We start from the raw sequence: 24,433 nt of genomic DNA, 5'->3' as shown, positions 1-24,433 counted from the left end.
TTGTGAGAGTTATTTCACTCATCATCATGACTCCAAGGCTCATATACATTGCAGCATGTGCTGGTATTTCCTCAGTTTTGAAGATTGAACTACATTACTTTGTATATGTGCCACATTTAGTTTACCCGTTCATCCATCAGTGGACACTTGGGTTGCTTCTAGCGTTTGCTCTTGTGATTAATGCTGCTATGAATATGACTGTACCCATATCTGTTCCAGTCTTTGCTTTCAGCCTTGTTGGTATATATCGTCATGTGAAATTGATCATACATTAATTCTGTGTTTAAGTTTTTAAAGAACTACCATACTGTTTTCCACAGAGGCTGAACCATTTTACTCTATTCCTCCTATGACAGATAATAATGCTGTGTATGGAATCTATCCCATTTTTGTTATCTTTTGGCCACACTGTGCAGCACGTGGCATCTTCGTTCCCCACCAAGGAGTAAACCTGCACGCCTGCACTGGAAGTGTGGAGTCTTAACCACTGGACCATCAGGATTCACTCAACCTCTGGATCTGCTCCTCTTTGCTGACCTATTTACCCACTGATGGCATCTGCACTGTTTCTGCCTCTGGGCTCTTGTGAACGAACAGTGGTGCCATCAACATACATGCGCCCAGCTGTTTTCAGTTCTTTGGGGTATGTATCTGAGGGCAGAGTTGCTGAACCCATGCTAATTGTACATTTATGTTGTAAACATAGGTTGTGCCTTTTCCCATTTCCCCAATTTTTAAAGTTTCCAATTTCTCTACATTGTTGCTAACATTTTAGTTTTCTTGATTATAACCATTTTAGAATATGTGGAGTTGTTGAATACTGATTTTAATTTGCACTTTCATCATGACTAATGATATTTGACATCTTTTTTTCTGCTTGATGACCATTTGTATCTCTTGTGTGGAGAATGGTCTATTGAGGTCATTTATCCATTTTAAAACTGGGGGTTTTGTCTTTATGTTGGCATACTCTGGATAACGTTTCATCATATATTTAATGGGCAAATATTTTCTTTCATTCTATGGGCTATATTTTCACTTTCTGAATTGTATCTTTTGATGCAAACAGATTTTTAATTTTGAGGAAATCCAATTTATTTTTTCATTGCTTGTGCTTTGCTGTCAGATCTACAAAACTGTGGCTAAATCCAAAATTATGAAGATTTATCCTCACGTTTTATTGGAGCGTTTAACAGTTATCCTCTCGTATCTGTGTAGTTGATTCAAGGACACTTGGGCATACCAAAATCTGCATGGTATTTGCATATAACCTAGGGATACCTTCCTATATGCTTTAATCCAGCCTTCAGTGAAAAGAGAAAAACATCTCAGTAGATGAAGATGTGAGCAGTGCACTTGGCCATCTACTTTTTGTGGAAGGAGACACGGCCGGAGGTAAGAATATACAGATTCTTAAGCAGCGACCAAGGATCTGGCTGACTGGTCAGGAAATTGGAAGAAAAGGGACTAGAAGACACAAAGAGGGTCAGGTAAAGATACATGACAAGACATGACAATATGAATCAAACATGAAAATGTTTCTCTGTCACTTGTTAACACCCACCAGAAAGCATTCTCCACTTAAAAATGGCACTGGAAAACCAAGTAGACAAAGTGACTTGATCAGCTGTTAACCATCCTTCATCATCACCCTAGAACCAGGACAGATACATAAACGAAGTAGACATAGATGGAGGTTATACTGAAATGGACTCCTAGTTATCACCTGGCTACTGTCCCCTCCAAACGTCTAACCCGCCACCAAGAGAGGCAATACTGAGATGCACTATCCCTCAACCACACCACCTTCTCGGCAGGAAGCAGGATACACCAGGCCCTTTCAGTCCTTCAAGAGCAAGTGATACAACCTCACAGGGATGCCTATTTCAGGTACGGGTTTTGCCTTTCCTGTTCACAGGGCTTCAGGCAGCACTGCAGGCATGAAATTCCACATGACGTATCACCTAAGGAATCCACTGCACAGCGAAGGAGAATCAACTGATCATATCACACACTGCACCATCCAGAAGCAGCTGACCTTAGACAGCCCTGAACAGCCTACTGAAGGTACAGTTGAAAAACACCAGCATGGAGGAAATACTTTTCAAGGATGGGTGCTATCCTTCAGGACATTTGTTCATTATTTTAGTCGCTAAGTTGTGTCCCATTCTTATTGTGACCCCTTGCACTGTAGCCCACCAGGCTCCTCTGTCCATGGGATTTCTCAGGCAAGATTACTGGAGTGGGTTGCCATTTCCATCTCCAGGGGATCTTTGCAACCCAGAAATCTAACCCGGGTCTCCTGCATTGCAGGTGCTGAGCCTCTGTGGAGGCCCTCTTCTTCAGCATGCACAACATGCACTAAATAAGAAATCTCTATACTGTTATGTTCCCCTGGGAATTAAAAAAAATGGGCTTGGGACCAGGAGACAGAAGCAGAGTAGCCCTGCTTATTACAACCAGGACCTGCTGGGGTATTTCCACCTGACTTTAGGCTCTGCAAGATTACAGGTCCTGATCCCTAAGGCACTCTTGCCAGGAAAGATAGGATCTATTCGTTGTTCAGTCACTCAGTTGTGTCCAACTCTGTGACCCCATGCTAGGCTTCCCTGTCTTTCACTATTTCCTGGAGTTGGCTCAAACTCCTCTTCATTGAGTCAATCACGCCCCCAACCATCTCCTCCTCTGAAGTACCACCAGGAAACTTCAAACTCTGTCCAGGATAAGGAGCTCCATATCAGGATAACTGACTGATCAGCTGAAAATAGTAGGGCTCCAGCTCCATCTTTAGATCTACACTGAGGCCACAGCTCCCTCAGGATGCTGCCACTAAAGGCAGGCCATGTCTTCTAACAGGTAACCTTTGCTTAGGGACTACCATGCAACAGCATTTCCTGAGCTATAAATGCAGCCCAAATAAAGTCTCTTCCTACCAAATCTTTACAGAGGATAAAACCTTGGAGGAGAGTAGTAGCTATGTGTAGCCTTTTCCGAACGCTTCACTTTGCATTTGCAGACAAGTGGCCATCAGAATCTCTGGGTTCCAGGACAGGTTCCATGGCCTCTACTCCACCCTCCGGCCCCCACCAAAGGTACCTGAACCTGTTAATTTATAAAACCACCAGACTGAGTGAGGTGGATGCTAGCAGTTTGCCAATTAAAAACAATGGGAAGACGGGACTTCCCTGGCAGTTTATTGGTTAGTACTGTGCACTAGCACCCCAGGAGAGCAGGGGTCTCATTGGGAAACTAAGATCTTACATGCTGTGTGGTGGAGTGAAAAAAAAAAATGGAAAGAAGATATTTTAATCCCTAATCTTGTTGCAGAAGTTTTTCAATCTGCATAAGGGATGTTCGTGAATAGTGTAAAAAGTACTAGACAAGAAAGCAGTGGGAACAAATAAACTGGAGTATACAGCAAGCCCTATTAAAGGTGATCTCAGGATTCATCTGACAGGTCTTCTGAGTCACTTCCTGACCATTCCCAGGAAATAAACCAAAGCCAAGGTGATAATGTAACTATGTAACTTTTCTCCATTCCAGTTTTTACAAAGGGTAACGTTTTGGCCTCCTTGTCATATTACACTATGGTGAGATCACACAATCCTAGCTTTACACACACAGCCACCCACACACCCACACCCACTCCTAGCCTTAGAGGATTTTGAGACAACAATCAGCCATTAATTGTGAGAAAAAAATGTGAGTGGGAGGAAGGAGCACAGAGGATGAAAAATTCCTCCCATTTGGGAGGAATATGCAGAAATATAACTAGACAAGTAGGTTTTAATAAGGGAGCCCTTTCCATTTACTTATTACAGGTTTTTAAATCTTTGATATCTGTCTTCTTTTCCCTTTCCCATCAGACAGCTCCCAACCCACCCCGCCCAACATATAGACACCACACTCTCAAATACAAACAAAACATGCATTCAATTCCTTGTTTTATATTTTCATAACACTTTAACATTTAATAGAAACTATGTACAATAATTTTTTATTGTATCTTACATAAGATAGCCACTACAGAAATTTACATAGGTTAGAAGCAAGATGGATGGTTTAAGAAGGCCCAGTTCTGTGGGCTATTTTCTCAAAGACTATGGGTCAGAGTTCACTGAGGAGAGGAGCTTCAGAGTACCCAATAAGGATGAGAGGTGAGGAAAGGCTAAAATACAGGCTGCTAGACAGAGATAACCAATCACTGGGTCCCTCAACATCCCAAGACTTGGGAAACAGCATTACAAAAACCTCTCTTCCCTTAGGCACAGTCTCCAGGACTCTCAATCCCAGCAGCTCTGATGGGAACCACCTACCTCTCCCCCTTGCATGGAGTGGGAAGACATCCACAGCTTGTAGACACTATTGGTCCCTGCCCCCAACATCTGACTAGAGCACTCGATAACCCAAAAGAAAAACAAGGTAGTCTGGACTGTCCTTTATAGTGAGAGACGGGTCAGAAATACTTGTTTAAAGAATGGGAAATACAAATCCTCCAAAGTCAACTGGTTCCCAGAACAAGCTATCAACTAACAGAAGTGGGTTCCGGCTTCCCATTTGCAGTAGCTATTCCACTCTGAGACAATGGTGCAGGGGCTTTCTCAGAATTTCGAGGTCCCTGTGATCTGCACCCATCTCCAGCCATCTGCATCTGGCCCTGTTAAAACAAAGTCAGTTTGGTTACAAACTCATTCGTTGTGGCCTGCAGCATGAATCTGACTTATATAAAGCCCATGTACAGTAAGCAACCAGAACAAGACAGCAGATATAACTATGTAGTTGCTCTTCCCCATACTTGACTATTCCTGACCCCTGGAGTCACAAATCATTACTGGCAGCATTCCCGAGGCTCAAAAGGAAAGCTGTGGGTTGTTTCTTCCAAATGAAATAGCCATTCCCTGCTGAGGTTCCAGAACAACCGACAGATCACACAGGAAGACAGTGCTCTGGGCCTCTGTTTGAAACCAACAGCTATAGTGTAACTGCAGGTCTTCAGTCAGGGCCATGAGTGTCCCAGCCAAAGCTCAAAGAAACCAAATCACACTGCTTGTGCTTAACTTTATGATGAAAACAATTCTAATACTGAACTCTCCCTTAAATCAACAATTTACCTACATTCCTTGCCTCAACCTTTCCTAGTTAACCAAATAAATTTATGTCCTTCTCTCCCAGATAAGGGGACCAGGGGCTAGTAAACGTTCTAAGGCCCATCTGGAAAACTGCAACCAGGGGCACCTTCACAGCTAGTGATGACAACCTCAACCCCCGGGAGTACATGCCAGGCAGGGCCAGCATGGAGCTCTCTGCCTGGCTGAAGTTATTCTTCACTTGCCAAAATATCCATTGGGCCTTCGGCAATTTCTTTGACTGGATGATCTTCAAGGGTTAGTGAAGGATCAAAAAGCAAGGGTGAAGGAGGGCACTGCATACCGTCACCCACAACATCCAAATCCTAAGAAAAGAAAAAGAAAAAAACCTATCAGCAACACCGAGTGAATCAACAAGCTAAAGTGTGCCTACTTTTAGCAACTCTCACAGCAGTTCTCCCACCCTTCCCTCACCCCTTGTCTACCTTTAAACAGTAACAAATGTTCATGCAACAAATGGGACTAGATCAAAAAGTACTGATTCTTGTTGTCAAATATAAAGTGCAGACCACTATAGTAGCTTTTAAGAGTATTTTTTAAACAAGAAAATTCAGGGACAGAAAGTAGAATAGTAGCTACCAAGGGCTAGAGACAGAGGCGATGTGGGAGTTACAGTTTAATGGATACAGTCTCTATCCGCACTGAGAAAAGTTCTGTGGGAAGTTCAATGGATATTGATCATGGTGATGAATGCAATATAATTTAAATGTACTTAATATTACTGAATAGTATGTTTTAAAATGGCAAATCTTACATTATAAATATCTTACCACAATAAAAAGTATTTTAAAGAAGCATATACTGGGAATTCCCAGGCAGTCCCGTGGTTAGGACTCCATGCTTTCTTTCACTGCCAAGGGTGTAGGTTCAACCTCTGGTTAGGGAACTAGACCTGTGCAGCACCCCGCCCTCCCCAAAACAGGAATTACTTCTAAGACTAGTTGTAGTCAACCTCTTAAGTTCATGAGTGATGCATCTAAAATGGACAGCAGCATAATTATAAATTAAAATGAAATACTGCCTTAACAGATTGGACAATATGAGACGACTTGATAAATATTCTAACAGCCACAAAGCCAGCAAGTGAGTAAAACAGGAAGAGGTATAGGGAAGAAAAAAGAAAGACAATAAAACTCAAAAGTCCTTCTGAATGGCCAGGAAATATTCTGGTTAAGTCATTATGCCCACAGAGAGTAAGTTCCTGATTTTTAAACCTAACATAATCCAACTGCCTTTTAAAATACACACACATGACATTATATCCTACAGACTATGTTTCTTCCAATTGAACTGGCTATTCCCACTGGAGGGCTGAAGCCAACAGACCATAGGAAGACAATGCTCTCGGCTCCTGTCTGAAACCAACAGCTACAGCAAACTACTGGTCTTGATTCAGGGCCTAAAGCGCTATAAAAGCTCAGACAATGTGTCAAATTCACTTTCATGCCTCTGCTTTCTACTGCTAAACTCTTGCTTCCCAAGAGTGGAAACTATCCAAGGGTTTAAACTGTCCTGTGTTCAAGGCACTTTACAGAGGATCCATGTCTCCAGTAATTCAGCTTCTTGAGAAAAGTGAAGTTCTACGCTTTAAAAATAAGTCTTAAGAATTCAAAATCCTTTCCCTTGGTTTTCATCACCAAAACGAAGAATCATATCCTTCAGGTAAAGGAAGGACTATAACTTTCAAGCCTTTGAATGTGTGGATCACAACAAACTGTGGACAATTCTTCAAGAGATGGAAATACCAGACCACCTTACCTGCCTCCTAAGAAATCTGTATGCAGGTCAGGAAGCAACAGTTAGAACTGGACATGGAACAACAGACTGGTTCCAAATTGGGAAAGGAGTATGTCAAGGCTGTATACTGTCACCCTGCTTATTTAACTTATATGCAAAGTACATCATGCGAAATGCTGGACTGGATGAAGCACAAGCTGGAATCAAGATAGCTGGGAGAAATATCAATAACCTCAGATACGCAGATGACACCACCCTTATGGCAGAAAGCGAAGAACTAAAGACCCTCTCGATGAAACTAAATAGAGTAAAAAAGTTGGCTTAAAACTCAACATTCTGAAAACTTATCATGGCATCTGGTCCCATCACTTCATGGCAAATAGATGGGGAAACAAGGGAAACTGTGTGTGTGGGTGTGTTTTGTTGCTCAGTTGTGTCAGACTCTTTGAGACCCCATGAACTGTGACTTGCCAGGCTCCTCTGTCCACAGGATTCTCCAGGCAAGAATACTGGAGTGGGTTGCCATTTCCTTCTCCAGTGGAAACAGTGAGAAACTTTATTTTTGGTGGCTCCAAAATCACTGCAGATGGTGACTGCAGCCATGAAATTAAGACACTTGCCCCTTGGAAGAAAAGTTATGAACAACCTAGACAGCATATTCAAAAGCAGAGACATTACTTTGCCAACAAAGGTCCATCTAGTCAAAGCTATGGTTTTTCCAGTAGTCATGTATGGATGTGAGTTGGGCTATAAAGAAAGCCGAGCACTGAGGAATTGATGCTTTTGAACTGTGGTGTTGGAGAAGACACTTGAGAGTCCCTTGGACAGCAAGGAGATCCAACCAGTCCATTCTAAAGGAAATCAGTCCTGAATATTCATTGGAAGGACTGATGCTAAAGTTGAAACTCCAATACTTTGGCCACCTGATGTTAAGAACTGACTCATCTGAAAAGACCCTGATGCTGGGAAAGACTGAAGGCGAGAGGAGAAGGGGACGACAGAGGATGAAACGGTTGGATGGCATCACCGACTCAATGGACATGGGTTTGAGTGAGCTCCAGGAGTTGGTGATGGACAGGGAGGCCTGGCGTGCTGCAGTCCATGGTCGCAGTTGGACACGACTGAGCGACTGAACTGAACTGATAAAGGATGTGCTAGACTTAAAGCTGCTCAATCTGAGCAGAAACATAAGGAAAAGGATATAGCTGGCTACCTAACATATATTTCAGATGTGTTAGAAACTTCTATACACAGAAACCAGTGTTCTCACACCATTAAGACTATTAACTACTGGGACTCCCTGGCAGCCCAGTGGTTAAGACTTCATGCTTCCACTGTAGGGGGTGCAGGTTTGATCCCTGTACTTGTTTCAAGGAACTAAGATCCTGCATGCTGCAGACAGAAGGGGGAAAAAAAAAAACTGTCAACTGTTCTATCCAATTCTTTTAGTATGCACAATTATCATGCACTTGATCCTTGCACAATGCAGTGGTCAGGGGCCACAATGTCCAGTCGGAAATCAGAGTCCATGGTTCTGTACCCTCAGATTCAATCAACCACAGATCATGAAGACTGTAAAAAGTATGCACTGGAAAAAAAAAATCTGCATAGTAAGTGAACCCACACAAGCTCAAGCCCATGTTGTTGAAGAGTCAACTGCATAAGTAACTAATGTGAAATTTAAAAGAACCCACATAAGTAATGTGGCAAAACGTTTCAAAGTCTCGAAATGACAATGGCATAGAAAGTTTTCAAAGAAAAATAGATACTAAAAAGGCTTTCTTCACATATTGAGTGTTGTCCATTATGAGAATTAAAATTGGGAACAGGAACCTAAAATAAGAGAGGAAGAAAGGATCAGCAGAAACGCCTAACGTAAGAGGAACATGTGGAGACGTACCATAACATAGGAAAGAATCCACATTTTGTTCTGATGTCAAATATAAAACTCAAGAAAACAAACAAACACAAAAAGAGAGCAAGCTCAAAGTAACAGGATTAAGGTATTAAATTATTATTTGTCAAATATCCTTAGATCAAAGGACAGAAAACAGGCAAGTGTTAATGTCTGATACCTGGTCCTCCCACAAGTTACCAGAAATTATTATTAAGTTACAGAAACGATATCTAAGAAGGAACACAGGAGGATTGCTGGGTAGAATTCACATAATTAAGAAACTATTTTTTCCCAGCAAGACTACAATATTCAGAATTTATGGGAGGACAAAAATTCTTTTATAAAACTGCATTTGAATGTGTTTCAACATTTTCTGGAGAATTTTTACCTCCAAACAATAAAACTACTTTTTAAATGACCAATGTGGTTCATCTAAAGTACATTAATATGGACATAATAGATGATCAAGTACTAATAGCTAATTATCACTTTTAAGCCTCTAACAACAAAGGTCCCTCTTAAAAACCCATTAGATTCTCAAAAATAAAGTTACTTCTCGTACATTCTTTCACATCTCATAATCACTAACATTTTGTGTTATTATTCTCTGAAAAGCAAACAAGAATATAATCTTCAACAAAAAGAGTCATATTTTCTCAGATCTAAATCATCAGAAGTTTGAGAGAGAACACTCTTTAAAATTAATGACAAAAACAAGTGAAAGGGGAAACAAAAGGGTCAAAACAGAAATGGCTCTAGAAATTAACAATCACATGAAACAAAAATTAACAATAAAAAAAAATTAACAATAATCTAGTAGATCTAAATAAAACGTGCTGATTTCTACATATATACATTACTATGTGAAGGGAATCTGGCAACATAGTACTTGATCAGGTTGTTTTCAAAACAGATAAATCTGTTCATGTTACTAAGTTTTTTTTAAAAAAAGGAAAGATAGTACCTCTTTGGGTTTTCTTTACATGTAAAAATGAAGAAAAGTGGACAAAAATTTGCCCATCAATCTAAGGCTATCTATTCATTTACTCTCTTCAACACGATCTCACTGGAAAACTATGGAAAGCACTAGAGTATATAATCTCTAAGATTCTCCTATCCTATGAATTTGTTTGAAAGAAAAAATTTTTTAATTGTTTTTAATTTTCTTAGCTGTGCCATGCACCTTGCCAGATCGTAGTTTCCCCATCAGGGATCAAACCAATGCCCCTGCAGTGGAAGTAGGGAGTGCAAACCACTGAACTACCAGGGAAGTCCAGAAAGAAATGTTTTAAAAAGCAATCATAATCAAGATTATAACCAAAAGTATAATTTTATTGTCATAAAGTGACAAACATTAATATACTGAGCCCACAGACAGTATACAATCAAAAAAGAGGGTAAGGAAATTCATTCAGTTCACTCTTCTTTTTGGGCCACACCACTGGGCTTGTGCGAACTCAGCTCCCCAACCAGGGAATGAACCCAGGCCACAGCAGTGAAAGCACCCAGTCCCAACCACTGGACCTCCAGGGAATTCCTTGGAATCAGCTTACTGATTCACCGAATCAGTTTACTGAATCAGTACCACTTTTTAAGTTATTAGCCTTTCCTGATGTATCTTTTTAGTGAGCAATACTGTAGGCCATCCAAATCCTGCTTCTACTCCTACACAAACAATACTGCAACCTTTACTAAATTTTCTATTTAGATTTGTCACTTCAAATATGCCATGGTTATACACAAGACATCTTATTAAAATCAGAAGATTTATCTTCATAATAAATAATGGAAACCTTACTCAGAAAGCTAAAGATTAAGCCAAGTGCTAAAGAGAGGGAACGTCAAATGATCCCTAAAGTGAATGACATAGTAGGGTAGTGCTAATTAGGGAAGCAAATACAATGAGAGATGCATTTAAGAGCGAGGAGCAGACTAAAAAAGGCAATCAAGTATATACACTTAGAAGGTTGTCACAATAAATATTTAGAGAGTTCAATAATATCCAAGTCTGTTCATGAAAGAATCTTTAATAACTATCAAAAATGAAAAACAGTAGGCAGAGCTAAGTTTAGGGCTGTTTTTTGGGGGGGACACATTAATCTAGAAACGATAACCCTGACTACACACCAAAACACTGCACTGCTGAGTAGATATTGGAATTCATTTGTATTATTAAGATTCTAGTGAATTACCTCGTGAATGGGCACCAAATTTCCCAGCTACATAAATCCAATCACAAAGAGACTTTCCTCCAACTTCTCTTAGTTTATAATTTCCCTTATCATGCCCTCAGAAAAACTTCTGTAAATTTAAACTGTCTCCAAATGAATGTGTTAACATACAAATATGACCATACATATTATTTCAAAAAATTTATCAGTTTTTTTCTTTTTTGAACCACAAATGACTAACCTAGTCTCACCATTAATAAATAAGGCCTTGCCTCTAGGGCCAACCAGAGCAGAGCTTCTCTAACTTACATCACTGAACTCCAGAGGTAAACTCTCAGTGGGCTGAAGCTCGGCAGCACTCAAGTACAGATCCATGGGGCCGGCTTCCAGATCGTCTGGCACAGACAGTACCTGCTCGGGCTTATACATCTGAGGAGGCAACTGGAAATGCAGTGGGCAGCAAGGATCCTCAGAAAGGCTTACAGGAACTGGTTTGTTGCAGGGTACCTCTTCAGACCCCTGGCAGCATTTGAAGAGAACCTGATTCGTGTCCTGACAAATATCTGTAGAAAAATGGTCAAGGGAAATAAAATGGATCTATCCAAGGCACAAAAAAGTTGTCTGCCATGTAAAATTCAAGGTCTGGACTACACAAGATTACTAGTTACATTTGATACAGAATCAAATGCAGGTTACAATTTTTAAAGTTATTTCTCAAATTTTCATTTACTAGAGTAATTCTAGCTCTACTAGTACTGTAAAACTAGCCCCCAACCTCCATTTCAGGATCTACACTTTAGAACAGACACTAATCTCATTCTATGAGGGTCAAATATAAAACATTTAAAAACATAGTGCTAAGTGTCAACAGTAATGATCCTAGAAATCTATGCCTATCTAGAATAAATGTCTCGGCAAAAGCAAATAGCTTGCAGAGGCCCCTACCTCTGCAAGACTCCTTCCAAGAGTTAAAAGATACAATGTTGTTTCTGATGTTAAGCAGATGGGCAGAAGGTTGTTTCTATTTTTAAAAAAAAAACATTTTGAACTGTGTTTCCAAAATGTTTATTACATAAATTTGTTTAAAAGAAGCAGGGTACTGGGGAAAACAGAAGCTCTAGTAATGTAATTAGGTATCATACTCTAACAGGAAATACTTTGCTTTAATAAGGGCCCATGGAAAGAAGTACTCCAAGAACACTCCAGGAGTCCTAACAACTTCTATTATGGGTAGAAGCAGAAAGGGGCTATATTTCCAAGTTGGCAAAGAAGCGCTGTAGGATGAACGAACAATGAAATCATGATTAGATAGCAAAATTTCAGAAGTCAGTCTGCAAAATATATTTTTCTCAAGTTTTAGCATTTCCTGATATCCTAACTACACAGTTGTTTTCCCTAAATTAACAGTCATTTCAAATTTGGGCTCATTTTTTAAACAAGAAAGCACAATTTTCTATAAATTGATTGTATCCAATTTTCTATAAACTGATTATGCAAGTATGGATAATTTTTAATCCTCCAAATTTTAAGGTAATTTTTTACAGGTAAAAAATCTAATGTACATTATAATTTTTAAGCCAAATAAAACCTCCTGAAGAAAGTTGCTTTTTTTAATCCATTCTTAGAACTTGCCAAACTCTCTAAAACGGAGTTGACACAGCACTACCACTACCAGCATTATGGCTATCTGAGTGCTGTAGGATGCTTACTAGCAGCATTCCCGGCCTCTGCCCACTAGATGTCAGCAGCACCCCCACCAGAGCTATGACGGACAAAAATGTCTCCACACGTTGCCAATTGGGGGACAATGGCCCCAGCTAAGAACTACTGCTCTCAAGATACAGCATATAGCTCACTGTAAATAAATAACTATTGAAATGAAAACCAATTATCAAGTGAACAACAAACTGCAATCTGTGTGCTTAAGAAGCCCAATCTTGTTTAAATTATCAAAATCTTAAATGTTAATCCATTAAATGTTTTAATTAGAACTTTTCATGTAATTCAAAGGACTTTCACAAGCCTCTTATTTATTATCACAATATCCCTGAAAAACCTTCTACCCCCCTCCTCCCCCCCTTTCCTTTCAGATGGGGACAACAGACAAAGAAGGGAATGGTTGACCTACAACTAGAGACTGGGTCCTTCACTTTCAGTCCAGGGCTCTCTCCATTAGACCAGAGTAAAGAGTTAACAGGTCACCAATGGCAGTCGCATCTTTCTCTGGGATAAGGACTTAAGGAAGGGTAAGTGACTTAGGCAACCATGGAGTGGAAAGGAAAAGAACATAAAAGAGAAAAATAATACTTCCCTTCTCTTTTCAAATACATTTTATGTTCAACTTTGCTTTTTAAAATATTAAAATTCTAATAAACTGAGTATAGTGCAGTAAGAAAAAGTCTAGAATATTCTTTAATATCCATAAGTTGGGTTTTTGCCTTATAAAGTAATTCAAGGCCACTGAAGAAAACCTTCAAGCACAAGGCAGAGGGAAAGGGCACTCACAACCCCCCCATCCAAAAAGTCACATTTCTGTCATACTCCCTCCCAGTATTAGTTCCATGTAGTCAAAACCATACTCTACTGAATCCCATATTCTATTTTTGTCACTATCATTTTCTGGTCATTCATAAACTTTAAATATATTTAATTCCTGAACATATTCCATATTACATTTCATCAAAATTTTCCTATTTTCCATCCCTGAAAATTTTAAGGCTGTCTCCAGTTGGAAGAATTTTATGTAAAAATAGTCATCTGTATTTGATTATCCTCTTAAATTCCCAGAGATGACATCAAAGAACATGAACGTTAAAAAAGAAAAAATATATATATGAATATTGTCAAACTGCTTTCTAAAAAGCCTGTACCACTTTACAGTTTCACTGGCAGTGTTTAGAAGGGCCCATTTCACTATTTCCTCACAAACTTTTGAAACTAATTCTATTTCATACATAGATAAGTATCAAATTTCTAGATTAGGGGATTCCCAGGTGGTCCAGTGGTTAGGACTCAGCACTTTCACTGCCAGGACTTGGGTTCAATCCTTGGTCAGGGAACTAAGAACTCACAGGCTGTGGCAGTGCAGCCAAAAAGAAAAACAAAATGCATAGATTAAAAAAACTTCCTTGTTTTCTTATTTCACTTATTTACAGTGAAGATGAATACTTCTCAACTATCAGCCGCTTCTTTTAATCTGTCCATAGATAGCCTTTGCCCAATTATGTTTTCAGTATTTATCTTTAATTACTCTGTATAAAAATTTTATATACTGATATCAAGGACATAATCCTTTATTAAACATGTTACATTAATAAACTTGTATTTAATAAACAAAATAGAAAAAAAATCAGTTTTCCTTTCAAAAAAGAAAGCTTTCCTTCGCTTACCAAAGAAAATACATTTTACTTTCCAAATATTTGTGTATTTTGCCAGGCAAATGAAATCCAACAAGATTTATGCCTTTCATATAATAAAGATTATATTTTAAAAGTGCATTAACTATGAAAGTTACTTTTCTCAATCAATGTTCATAATGTAGATGCACTTTCATAATCTAATACACAACTCAAAAAATTTTACAACCGAATTATAAATGTAAGTTTCCTATTTGAATGAAAACTAAAATATACAAGCCATGGCCTGACCACACAAAAGGATAATATTCAAAGACGGCTCACAGTTCAGAATCATCCCCCTGTTTTTGGATACACAACAGTTTTCTTTTATAGTAACTGGACTTAACATTATTATAATTTTAATGAAAAAGTTAAACCAGGGATCTCTAAATTTTGGAATACTAGTATTAATCAACTACAAATAAGTATTAGCCCCTATCACCAATGACTGAGATGTTTCTTTCTAATGAATTGACCATTACATTTCCAAGATCTGAAATGGCCAACAGACCATAGAAAGAGACTTCTTTAGGCTCCTGTTTGAAACCAACAGCTTCAGCAAACTGCTGGCCTTGATTCAGGGCCAAAAGAATACAAAGACCTTCAATTAACTAAACTATCACAGATCCCCACTAGCCTTCAGATTAGCTAGCAAACTAAACAGAGCAAAAAAGATACGGGTAAGGCAGTGTCTGGTCATTGGAAGAGACTGATTGGAACAACGAACATCATCCACAAAGGCCAAGCATCTCTGACTGGAACGAGTGGTATGGGCCTAAAATGAGAAAACATGTCAGTCAAAATAAATTATCTATCATTTAACAATTTATTCACCGATGCTATACAAAAGGAAAAAAAAAATTTTAACCTCATGTCCAAATAACAAGCCAAACATAATCTGAAATACAACTCCTCCGTATTACAAAAGTGTAATACACAGGCCTAGCATTTTTCAAACTACCTTTTACTTATCTTAAATTGTAGTCTTATGCTGAGCCTCAAAAAAATGAGAAAAATGGAATTACTGACATTTTGTTTAAAAGTCGTTTTAAACAAATTTAAAAATGATCACTTAACTTGTTTCATCAAACTTACTGACATTCATTGTTCTTATTATTCTACTTATTTCTCTGCTTTCTAAAACAAGAGTCACAAACTGTTAGGTGTTCTGTGCCTATTTCTGAAATGAAGATTTCTGAACCAAGTAACTTAGAAATCTATAGAAATCCTTCAATATGCAGATGAAAATAAAAGAGTCCAGATAGGTTCATTTATCAGAGCAGGCACAGAATTGATCAGAAGGGAACTAAAACCCATGTCTCTGGACTCCCAGGTAAGTGCTCAATATAGCCCATGTCCAATAAGTTAGATTTCAGAACAAAAATTTTGAAAGTGAGAGTTAATCATTCAGTCACATCCAACCCTTTGCGAACCCATAGACTGTAGCGCACCAGGCTCCTCTGTCCATGGATTCTCTAGGCAATAATACTGGAGTGCATAGCTATTTCCTTCTCCAGGAAATCTTCCCAAACCAGGGATTGAACCCACGTCTTCCATGTTGCAAGCAGATTCTTTACTATCTGAGCCATCAGAGAAGCCCTGTAACCCTAGTTAGATTTTAGAACCAAAACTATACAACAGTGTTCACCATAACTCTGTAAAAGCAAACATATACACCTTAGAGGTATATACACAAATTACCTGTTGGGCGGCACCATCTGTGGCCAGCATTCTGCGCTCCTTCAGCTGCCTGTGTAGTAAGGCTTCCACTCCATAGCGCTGACGATACCGACGAAGACATTTCAGACGCTTTAAGTTTTCTCGTTCTTTGGCCAAAAGTCCCTCTGGGCCAGTCAGGAGACTACTACCTGGAAAGTCGAAACAGTCAAAATGTTATCTGCCAAGCAACCAAGGATGCATCTTCAAACAGTTTCAAAAGCAAATCCTTCTCCAGTCCAGGTAACAAAAAAGAAGTAAGTCTAACTACCAAATTCACATGTTGATTAAACCCACAACAGGTTGTTGGAACTGGCATAAAACTTGCCTAGAGCTTCATGTTCCACTTTGCGATTGTGTAAGTAACGTCGCTTCTTCTCTTTGAGCAGATGCTGAAGTCGTTTAAACTGATCAATGTACAAAGACTGCAAACGAATAAGCTTCTCACGCATAATCAGGGCCACTTCTTCTGCTGTATAGACACCAGCATGTCTAGAATAAGATGATTCAAAAAGGATAAGAAGGCACAACAATAAGACCCAAGCTTAAAAGGAGCAAAGAGTGAAGGTTAGACTTAGGTTTGCTATTTAACAAGCAGTCAGTGCTAAGACAATCACCTTACTAAATAAAAATGTTTCCACAGCATTTTATTATTGTTATTAAAAAACAAAATACCCAAGAATGAATACTAATGTATGATTTCAAAATGTGGATAAGGAAAAATGTTTCATTATGCTCCCCAGTTATTTGCATTATGTTTAAACAGGAGTAAAGATAACAGAACACTCAAAACTTTTATTAATCTACAGTCTTGTTCCCTTTAATAATTTAATACAGAAAAAATCACTTACCAGTAAATTAAAGTGTTAATTTAGTAGCATGTATCTCAATATATTTTAATTAAAGTACAAAAGATCACAAACAATTACAACTTCTAATTTAAAAGTACACTTTTAATTGATGGTCCAGTGGTTAGGATTCTACGCTCTCACTGGTGAAAGGCCTGGAATCAATCCCTGTTCAGGCAACTAAGACCCCATAAGCCACAAAGCATAGCCAAAAATAAATAAATAAAAATAAGCTACACTTGTATTTTGGAGTTTATACCAGCCCTCAAAACACTGATCCCAATGGCTAGTCAATGTCCTCACCTCATTCTCGACAATATTCTCAAAATATAGTACCCTGGAGAAACCCTTAATTGCCAAAGATATAGATCCACATCAACTTTATTAAGCTTTGCTACCAACTATGAATTAACTTTAAAAAAAAAAAAAAAAACTTATTCTAGAAATAAAAAAAAAAGCTAGATATATACCTCGACTTGATACTCTCGTATTTTGACCTAGTAAAAATTATTTCTATTATTTAAAAGGCAAAATATACATGAACTATATATTAATTTTAAATCCAAAAAGTATGTGCTCTTTAAAATTTAACTCTTAAATCACTGAAACACACAGAATAAAACTATTAACTTTAGGACTGAGAGCAAATAATCTCTGCCAAAAACTTTTCTTAAATATAAACAGGAGATAATACCTGTGTATAAGAAAAATACAACTACAAAGGACTCTGAAATTAGAAAAACGGCAAAATCTAAGATTCAGAAAATGTGAAAATTTCAAAATTATCTAATGTTTAAACAAGGTGATGAGGTTATTCATATTCAGGAAAATGGGGCATGTCTGCATTAATACCTGAATCCCTAAAATACTGAGGCCTTAACCTAACATCATTTGTTAAAATGAAATTAAATTCATTGTACCCAGAAGAGAATTTAACTGGGGACTACAATTTACAACAAATCATTTGGGGAGGCGGATGAGCATCCTAACTAAGGTAAATGCCTAGTTCATGTGACAAATGAGTCATTTATTTAAAGATGGAGCCACAAATATTCACAACTAGTTATAATTTAAAAAATCGTGTTCTAACTCTTCTTGCTCTGATATGCACAAATATAAGTCTAGGTTTATTATTAGACCAATTTCAAAAAAGGGAATCACTTATTGTATCATGTTAAATTGTTTTTTCCCTTTGTTCCTTTCAGGGGAAACTGACATCTAGCCCTTTCAACACTTATATCTCTCATAAAATTAACTGGTATTTTGTTTCATGTAACAATCTCCTGTAAGGGCTTCCCTCCTAGCTCAGTCGGTAAACAATCTGCCTACAATGCAGGAGATCCAGATTCGAATCCTAGGAAGAATTCCTGGGTTGGGAAGATCCCCTGGAGAAGGGAAATGGCAACCCACTCCAGTATTCGTGCCTGGAGAATCCCATGGACAGAGGAACTTGGCAGGCTACCGTCCATGGGGTCGCAAGAGTTGGACACGACTTGGCGACCAAACCACCAATCTCCTGTATGTAAGTCAGGTTAGCATGAATGTGGATCAGTGAAGATTGACCCACTCTAGATTAGCACAGACAAAATAAAGTTTCTGGACCTTACAAACTGAGTGTTTACCACACCCAAAGACAATCACTTTGTGATCCTACAGCACGTACACCTCAAACAATCAAGTACGGCATTTCCAGAAGCACAATGTAACTATACAAATTACATCTATATCTATGTATATCCACATCTATCTATATATATATAATATCTATAATATCTACATCTATCTATGGCTTAGTATAAAGTTTCTACTATGAAAATATCCTGCTAGAAACAAGCCTTTCTTCTCAAACTACTTACATGGACTTTCCAAACAAGTAGTTCATGAATAGCTCTCTAAATTCAGATTACTTAAAATAGATGAAACTGTTCTACTCAGAAAATAGAACCCTAAATGACTTCTTATAAACTTCAGAATCCAAGGAATGAAGAAGACGCTATTCTAAGAATTTGTCAAACACAGTCAAGTCTAGAAATGCATCACCCCTCCCACTATGTAAGAGTTCTTCCACCTAAACTGTCAGTGGGAAGTATCAAGAGATAGAAGTTAGGAAAAAACAAAAACTAAACCCAAACTATCAGACACAGAAACACTGGACTTCTGAGTGGCAATGTTCTGTAACTCCAAAGCAATCGTGGGTTAGGTAAAGAGCAGAACCTCAGTAAGATGTAATTAGGACAATTACTCCTGGGTTTCTGAATCAGTTTCTCTTTCTTAGGCATGAAACCAAAGGAAGCTCTTAAACACCTTTTAATTTTTCCTAAACATATAAAGGTAAATAAAATATAAATTAATCAGAACTTTGGAGGGAGAAAAGTTGTTATTCAAATATAATCAGTTTTTTATTCCTGAGGTTTAAGTCAAGCACAAATTCTCATCACTCTTCTCTGATCTCTACCCACCTCTCAACTCCTATGTCCAAGAAATCTATTTTCCCCCTGCACTTTCTCACGTGTAGAATTTGATGTCCAAAAATTTTCCCAAATTACAAGACTTCTAAAAAAAGAATCAAATCCTACTCTGAGGCAAGATGGTGATGAATAATGACACTTTAATATGCAGAAGCTATTACTGCTCACAAATAGCTAAGCTATCTTCAACCCTCCTAGCTTATTAATCTATTAACAGCATGCAGTACTACATTCCACATACTACCTTCTAAAATATTTCAAAGCCCTATGTGGAGTTACAACTTACTTTAGGGGATCTTCTTGATCACTGTCTATGCTATCAGCTTCACTGTCAGGGTCACCTCTCCATGTCTGATCCACAGTAATGGGTTCCTGCTCCCCATCACTCCAGCTGTCTTCATCTGAGGCAAGGAAGGGAGAGCAGCCATTAAGACTTCCCACCTCTGTAACTCCACCACACAAAACTAGATTACTTAACACACCAATCCAAATCTTAAAATTAAAAATGCTTAATACAGAAGCACTGGCAAATAAAAATGGCTTAAGAAACATACTTCCTGAGTATAAGTACTTATAACACAAATGAGTTAACCATAGCCTCAAAAGGACAGAAAGATCAACTTAAAATTATTGTTTCCTGAAATTATCTTACCTAACAAAGTAAAGTATAAAAACAGCACTGAAAGAGTCATAAACTCAGGATAAAGTAAACCTAAACACACACTAATTAAAACCAAAAAGACTGGTGAACAGCAGCAGTCCTGAATTCTCCCAAACTGGCAGTGAATTAATAATAATATTGTACTTTCAAGTGCCACATATGTTCAAGGCATTGAGATAAACCAAAGTTCTTTGTTAACTTTCTTCCTGTGTTTTCATTATGAGAAAGAAGATCCTTACCCAGAATTCGGCTGGCTTCACTGCGGCTACTTTCTGGAGTCTGAGACCCCAGCTCCGTCTTAGCGTACGAGCTCAGCTGGCACAACAGTGTTTCACCCACAGGCCCTGGATTAGTCTTTTTCATTTGCGCATGAAGTGCCAGGGCATTCCTCCGAGCATGTTCAGCACAGAAGGATACCCTAAGGAGACAAAATATTAACGTTTCATACTCATGCTCCCTCTTACAAGAGTTCAGTGATTTCCACAGACAGTGATCTTTAGATCATTTTCAGGAAATCAAAATGACTATTATCTTCATTTATAGATTAAAAATGCTAGTGAGGCAGAGTAATTTAACAGGCAAGGTCAACTCATTTGGTATTACTGAAGGGAAATGCAGGTTAACATACCCTAGTGATCTATCCATCTAAGGAAATATTCCAACTATAAAAATGCTGGTATCATTTTGCAACAAGTCACACTGATCCACTTTCATCTCTCAAAATTGGTTCTGGAAGGCCATTTTACATTTTATAACACTTCAAAATCAATCCATTGTAGGTAGTAAGATGTGGGACACAATGCAGAATTATCTAGCCAAATTATTTCTGCATGGATACTTTAAATGATGAAATCTTTTCCTAGAAAAATACACATGTATACAATTTTCCATTACCTAAGATTCAAGGACAGCCAAAAGAGCCATGGAACCTAGGCTTAAGAATTTATTTTACAGGGCTTCCCTGGTGGCTCAGCTGGTAAAGAATCTGCCTGCAATGCCGCAGACCTGGGTTCGATCCCTGGGTTGGGAAGATCCCTTCGAGAAGGGAAAGGCTTACCTACTCCAGTATTCTGGCCTGGAAAATTCCATGGACTGTATGGTCCACAGGGTCGCAAAGAGTCGGACACGACTGAGCAACCTTCACAAGGTAAAATAGCCAAAGAGATAATAAAATGGCCCAACTAGGAGATGTCTCCTCATTTTCACCATTTTAAAAATTTTTCCAAGGATATACCCGTAACTTCAATTTTACAAACACGTGGCCTAAAAAACTTGGCGACTTTTTCCAAGGCCACATCCTGCCACATCCTCCTCTCACTTAATAACTAAAAGTACATTCGACAGGTATCTATTTGTCTCTCTCTCTCTCTATATATATATATATATACACACACATACCCATCTTTCTTCTCAGGCTTTGGGGCAGCACTGGGACATCTTTTTCCGTTCTTCGTCGATATGTAACTACACTGCTTGAAAGGCGCATTCTTGTCTTCAAGGATATGCTTAATGCAAAATTCCTGCCCCTCCAGACGAGGTTGCGAACATGGACGATGAGTAAACGAACAAGACAGGGGCTCCTGAGATCTGGGCACTGGGGTGATCCTCCCCCGATTGGTCGGCAAGACGTGAATCCGAATCCTGTTCATACCAAAACCTGCAGGGCTGCACAAAGATCAAAAAGCCCTTACCCTTCCCGAAAAGCCCAGCTCCACAATACCCGGGCAGACTGCGCGCGGCTTCTAAAACGCCAGGCGGAAGTCACGCTCCTTAACTCCCTTCCGCCCAAGTCTACCAAGATGTTACTGAATTTGCCTCATCTCAACTTCTCTGTCCAAGCCCTCCCCCAACTCCGACCACAGCCACGTTCAAAGTATCTCAAGGGCTCGCACGGTCGCCACACGAGGGAGAAGCAGCAAGAGGCGGAAGCGCCAGCTCCTGCCGCACGCCGCGGCGCAACGCCGCAGACCCACCCGCCCCACCCTGACCTCCGCCTCCCCGCATGCCGCCTTTGTCCCGGCCCGCCTCAAAGCTGAAGGCTGGGCCCTGCCCATCCTCGGAGGCCCGTGCAAGCGCCATTTTGTCCTAAGACTCCAAGCACAGGCGAATCTGGGTCCTGGAAGCCAAGAGGAGTAAAGCGCCCCTGACGCTGATTGAGACAGAGTAGCAGCTCGGAACAAACAGAAGGGGCGAAGCAGCAGCCTAACTCCAAAAGCGAAGAGCAAGCACAGCCGCCATCTTACCTCTGCCGCTGCGCCGCGCCACTCGCTTTCTGGCAGCGCCAGCCACTTCTAACCATGCCTTTCCGGGCTCCCAGCCACTGATTGGATACTGAGCCTACGACTCTGTGTCACCATTGGCTATCTATCGAGCTCAGGGGGCGGGGCGCTGCGAAAAGGCGAGGCTGGGTGGCTAGAAGAGGTGTCTGTCAGCAACTCAGCTCCGGAGAGAGTGAGGCGGAGGGAGCGTGGGTTGTGGGACCTGCTCGGTGGGGACAGCTCTTTACGTTTCTCATCGTGGCTGATGTCCAGGCGGATTTGGGGCGCTCTGTGTGTGATCTTAGGCCGCAGCTATTTCACCACCCCTACATAGTCGGTACAACAAAATCGACATGTAGAGGCCAAAGAATCACTGTACATTTGACTCTCATTGTCTATACAGGAAAAGGCTTTAGTTTTCCTTTGTGAACACTTCATTTATGGAAACATTTTTTCAAGTATTTACTGAGCCTGGGAAATTACACATATAAACTTTTAATTTTCGGAACCCTAAGAAGTTAGAAACTATGAACAGAACGGGCCCATATCTAGTAAATAGGGCGAGGAGGTGAATTTGAACCCAGCCCTTATTCTGAGTTTCCCCAGTGGCTCAGACGGTAGAGAATCCACTTTAAGTGTAGGATACCCGGATTCTATCCCTGGGTCCGGAAGATCCTCTGGAGAAAGGAAAGCCAAGCCACTTAAGTATTCTTGCCTGGAGAATCCCATGGACAAGAGGAGCCTGGCGGAGAGGGGTAGCAAAGAGTGGCACACGACTGAGTGACTCATTCTTTATCCCTTTCTTCTCTCTTCTATAGTGAAGTGCATTGGACTGAGAGGGCTTCCCAGATGGCTCAGACGGTAAAAGTGTCTGCCAGCAATGCAGGAGGCCCAGACTCGATCCCTGGGTCGGGAAGATCCCAGTATTCTTGCCTGGAAAATTCCATGGACAGAGGAGCCTGGTAGGCTGTAGTCCATGGGGGTCTCAAAGAGTCTACACGACTGAGGGAGTTCACTTTCACTTTTTTTCTTTTTGGACTGAGAAAATTGAGTTCTAAGAAAATTGAGTAAATGAGTTCTAGTTGCGGCCTTGCTTCTCTACAATTCCATGCTAAATAACGCAGGTATATAGAATGGCAGATAAATCCCAATCTTGTAATCCTTTAAGGATTTTTCAGTTAAAAGCATTTCATCTCACCAGGACTGTGTTACATACATAAGCAAACACTCCAACCCTCAGAAGTACAGAGATTTGTTATAAACATCCTATAACTTAAAACTAGGGGAGGCAGTCACATTACAGAAAATATGGGAATCTTCAACCAAATGCAGTGATATCGAAAAGGAAAATTAAAACCACTATAGGGGACAATGTAAAGAGGCATTAGGGACTAGGGAGAGATGCAACAAGGCTTTAATTAGGGAGTCTAGAGAAGGCCTTAGTTGTGGGGGCGGGGGGATGCTGTGAAATCCTACTAAACTTGAGAAGACAAAATATGCTATTTAGAACCACTTCTAAGTTGAGGGATAGAGATTATTAAATGGCCAAGATATTGGCAAATTCTTTCTGCTTTTTATCAAAGTAGATGGCTGTTTTTAATCCGAGGAGCACTTTGTTAGCTACTGAACAGGTTAAAGTAGACCTGAGGCTGTTCATAAATAGAGGTTAGGAAAGATGAATTGAAGGATATTTTTAATTTGGAGTTTTGGGGGCTAATCCTAGAGGAAGTGAGTGTTGGAGGGGGAGGAGGATAAATGAATGCTAAAATCCTGTACTTTCTATAGTCACTCTCATCTATTTTCCTCCAGCTTATCAGGCCAAACACTGGGAGTCATCCTTGATTTCTCTTCAAACCTTACAGCAGATCCTGATAAGTCACTTCAGTCGTGTTCAACTCTATGGGACCCCATAGACGGCAGCCTACCAGGCTCCCCCATCCCTGGGATTCTCCAGGCAAGAACACTGGAGTGGGTTGCCATGTCCTTCTCCATACAGCAGATCCTACCGGCTCCCATTTCAAGATATGTACTTCTTACCTTCAGCACTTCCAACCTGGTCCAAGCCACTTTCATCCGGTACCTTAATTACTGTGTGTCCCCTTACCTTTGACTTCCTGTAGTCCACTTTCAAC

The 24,433-nt window shown here is 39.7% G+C and overlaps 1 protein-coding gene and 3 non-coding genes across 5 annotated transcripts; all 4 read right to left on the bottom strand.

The window, feature by feature from the left end:
* Window positions 1–3,927: 3,927 nt before the first annotated feature.
* On the bottom strand, window positions 3,928–22,376 carry LOC120861295 (KAT8 regulatory NSL complex subunit 2). 2 transcript variants are annotated; one of them, XM_040236929.1, is made up of 10 exons: window positions 22,287–22,376; window positions 21,442–21,708; window positions 20,283–20,461; window positions 19,669–19,783; window positions 16,395–16,558; window positions 16,052–16,218; window positions 15,029–15,125; window positions 11,364–11,515; window positions 5,333–5,452; window positions 3,928–4,657 (listed from the first exon to the last, which is right to left on the bottom strand). In XM_040236929.1, exons 1-10 carry the CDS (start codon window positions 22,340–22,342, stop codon window positions 4,526–4,528), a joined length of 1,449 nt encoding a protein of 482 aa, XP_040092863.1. In that variant the 5' UTR covers window positions 22,343–22,376; the 3' UTR covers window positions 3,928–4,525. The 2 variants fall into 2 exon arrangements, with proteins under 2 accessions (XP_040092863.1, XP_040092862.1); XM_040236928.1 differs by having other exon boundaries at window positions 11,262–11,515; window positions 22,287–22,375.
* On the bottom strand, window positions 4,868–5,006 carry LOC120861357. Its single transcript, XR_005720529.1, has one exon. It is a non-coding gene; the product is annotated as a small nucleolar RNA SNORA2/SNORA34 family (small nucleolar RNA).
* LOC120861362 lies at window positions 6,418–6,549 on the bottom strand. Its single transcript, XR_005720533.1, has one exon. It is a non-coding gene; the product is annotated as a small nucleolar RNA SNORA2/SNORA34 family (small nucleolar RNA).
* On the bottom strand, window positions 14,802–14,937 carry LOC120861360. Its single transcript, XR_005720532.1, has one exon. It is a non-coding gene; the product is annotated as a small nucleolar RNA SNORA2/SNORA34 family (small nucleolar RNA).
* Window positions 22,377–24,433: the final 2,057 nt, after the last annotated feature.

The sequence above is a fragment of the Oryx dammah genome, unplaced genomic scaffold (assembly GCF_014754425.2).
Source record: "Oryx dammah isolate SB20612 unplaced genomic scaffold, SCBI_Odam_1.1 HiC_scaffold_11232, whole genome shotgun sequence".
In the NCBI taxonomy this organism is placed as follows: Eukaryota; Metazoa; Chordata; class Mammalia; order Artiodactyla; family Bovidae; genus Oryx; species Oryx dammah.
This window is presented reverse-complemented; position numbering and strand designations above follow the sequence as displayed.

Coding starts and splice junctions, on each gene's coding strand:
- LOC120861295 (XM_040236928.1), bottom strand. CDS start 22,342: ATGGTTAGAAGTGGCTGGCGCTGCCAGAAAGCGAGTGGCGCGGCGCAG. Junction 16,219..16,394: donor AGTGGAACATGAAGCTCTAG/GCAAGTTTTATG, acceptor TCGACTTTCCAG/GTAGTAGTCTCCTGACTGGC. Junction 11,516..15,028: donor GACCAGACACTGCCTTACCC/GTATCTTTTTTG, acceptor ATTTTTCTACAG/ATATTTGTCAGGACACGAAT.